The sequence below is a fragment of the Pterocles gutturalis genome, unplaced genomic scaffold (genome assembly GCF_000699245.1).
Source record: "Pterocles gutturalis isolate BGI_N339 unplaced genomic scaffold, ASM69924v1 scaffold41048, whole genome shotgun sequence".
NCBI classification, from domain to species: domain Eukaryota; kingdom Metazoa; phylum Chordata; class Aves; order Pterocliformes; family Pteroclidae; genus Pterocles; species Pterocles gutturalis.
The window spans coordinates 1-2,344 of NW_010119478.1; the positions used below are offsets into that span (position 1 = coordinate 1).

General features: G+C 59.0%; 1 protein-coding gene across 1 annotated transcript; it reads right to left on the reverse strand.

Moving 5' to 3' along the window:
* Window positions 1-283: 283 nt before the first annotated feature.
* Window positions 284-2,146, reverse strand: LOC104464025 (116 kDa U5 small nuclear ribonucleoprotein component-like; the record flags this gene model as incomplete). The annotated part of the gene is made up of 3 exons (XM_010076584.1): window positions 284-379; window positions 961-1,068; window positions 1,993-2,146. Coding segments are annotated over 3 exons (358 nt in total), but the record flags the coding sequence as incomplete, so codon positions are not given.
* Between the last annotated feature and the right edge of the window lie 198 nt (window positions 2,147-2,344).

Consider the following 2,344-nt stretch of genomic DNA (forward strand, 5'->3'; position numbering starts at 1 on the left):
ATAACCCGTGTGCCTGGAGGGAGCCCATCCGGCAGGAAAACCTCCTCACCAGCAACCACAACGGCTGAGGACCAACAATACAAAAAGCGTCGGCGCTGTGGGCTGCTCCCCGTACGGGGCAGACCCCGAGCACACAGTCCACGAACACCCACGGAGACTGCGACAGCCATGGAGGAGCGACCTGAGGAGTGAGTCCCTGTGTGCCCCCAGCATCCCGGGGCCAGGGGATGGGGAAGGACAGACGGACGCCGGCCGGGACTCGGGTCACGCTGCAGCAGCGCGTTCACATGGGGTAGTTGAGCACGACGTCCTGCTTGGCCAGCTCCAGCAACATGGGGTCGTCGAAGAACTTGCTGATGCTCACATCCTCGCTCAAGCCCTGCAGGGTAACCGCAAAACCAGAGGTTATTCCTCGGGCAGCCAGCGCAGCAGAGATCCCACCAAAAAGCCCTGGTGACCAGCAGAAAGATAAATTTTCAGGCTCCAGAGGAGGCAGGAGAATTTGCAAGGCATGAAGTGCTTCTCTGCATCTTGCAGACATCCAACAGCCTCTCGGGAAGCTGCAGACGTAGGGAGCAGCTCGCCGCCCTCCCACACGGAGCTGGATTCCCTCTGCGGTCCCAGGAGCCCCTCCAGCCCCCCAGTCCAGCTCCCTAAACCAGCACAGAAACCAGTCGCTGTTTTTTCTGCAGGACAAACGGGCTGAATCGAGCCACCGAGGGGTCAGCAGGGCTGGGGAGGGAGCGGGGCTCAGCCGCAGGACCCAGCTTTCAGCTGGAGCTGCTGCCAGCTGAGTCACTGGTGGGACCAGCACAGGCACTGGGACCATCACAGGCAGTGTGGGGGACCAAAAGCGAGGGAAGCTCCGAGACATAAAGGACACCATGCCCAAGGGACAACATGGCAACAGCTCAGCTGCTCAGCACAGAGGGACGCTACGGGGACGACTCCCTGATGTACCTTCCTGCGCCGGGTCTTGATCATGAACTCTCTGGCCAGGTGCGGGGCTGGCTGGGGCTCCAGGGGCCGGATGACGATGCTCTTGTCCAAGGGGTCACCAGGGACAATCTGAAACACAGGGGCAGGATGTGAGGGCGATGCTGGGGGGTGGTTTAACCTCCTGGAAACCCTGAACAGCAATGGGAAACACCCCAGGGCCCTGTGGACACCCCCGGCCTCGGTGTGACAGCCCCAGCACCCCATCTGTTCTCCTGGTGCTGTCACCGCTGGTGATCGCGCCTGCAAGAAGTCGCTAATACAGAGTTGCTAACCCAAGCCAAGATCACGTCCCACCTTCCCCTCGAGCTGGTGCCCTGTCAGACCTCTAAAAACCTGCTCACAGAACCACCCGCGTGGGTCACAGTCAGCATCACCCTCTCTAGCAATCAGACGTTTATTCTTCCCAGAGCTAAGCCTCAGGCTGTTAAATCTTGACCTTTAAGCCAGCTCCAGGAGCTCAGACCTCTGCTGCTGCTCCCACAAGCAGCTGTGCACCTCCCAGGCTCACCATGGCAGATCCCACAAAACCCAATTTGCCCCAGGCAGGGGCAGAGGACAGTATTTTGTCCCAAACCCTGTTCGCCACAGGTTAAAAAGCCTTTTCCAAGAGGCAAAAGTGAAGCGTAGCAACCCATGTCTTACAGCAGAGCAACAAGCCCAAGCCCTGCTCCAAGGCTTCTGCTCCTCAAGCTGCAGAGCACCGAGAGCACCCAAACTGCTCCCTTCTCCTGGACGAGGATGTCCTTTCTCTCGGACCCTTTGCTCAGCAAACGGCAGCATTCAGCGGGGAGAAGGGTGACGTGACTTGGAACAAAGCCGTTGGCTCCCAGCAGACACTTAACAGCTCGTGTACAAAACCTCCCCAGCTCCAGATCCTTTGAGGATGTTCTCCAGAGGAGCTGTCCTGCCCTGTGTGAGCTGAGGCACCAAGCTCTACCTGGTGCCTGATCCCACCACGTCCCCCTTCCCCATCTCACCAGGGCACAGACTCACCTGCCAGTGGTGGAAGACGGAGAGCGAGAAGGCTTGTCCCTGCGTGTGGGTCCTCAGGTCTGTCTCAAACCCAAATGAATCGATGGCTGGGATGAAAGCTTTGATGGTGTAGAGAGGAGAGCCCGGGATCGGAGCATCCTGCGTCACGTGGCCTCTGCAAACATGTCAAAGAGATTAGTCTGTAAATACGCCACAGAATCCCAGAACAGTTTGGGTGTGAAGGGACCTTAAAGCCCACCCAGTGCCCCCTCCTGCCACAGGCAGGGACACCTCCCACTAGCCCAGGTTGCCCAAAGCCTCATCCAGCCTGGCCTTGAACCCCTCCAGGGATGGGGCATCCACAGCTTCTCTG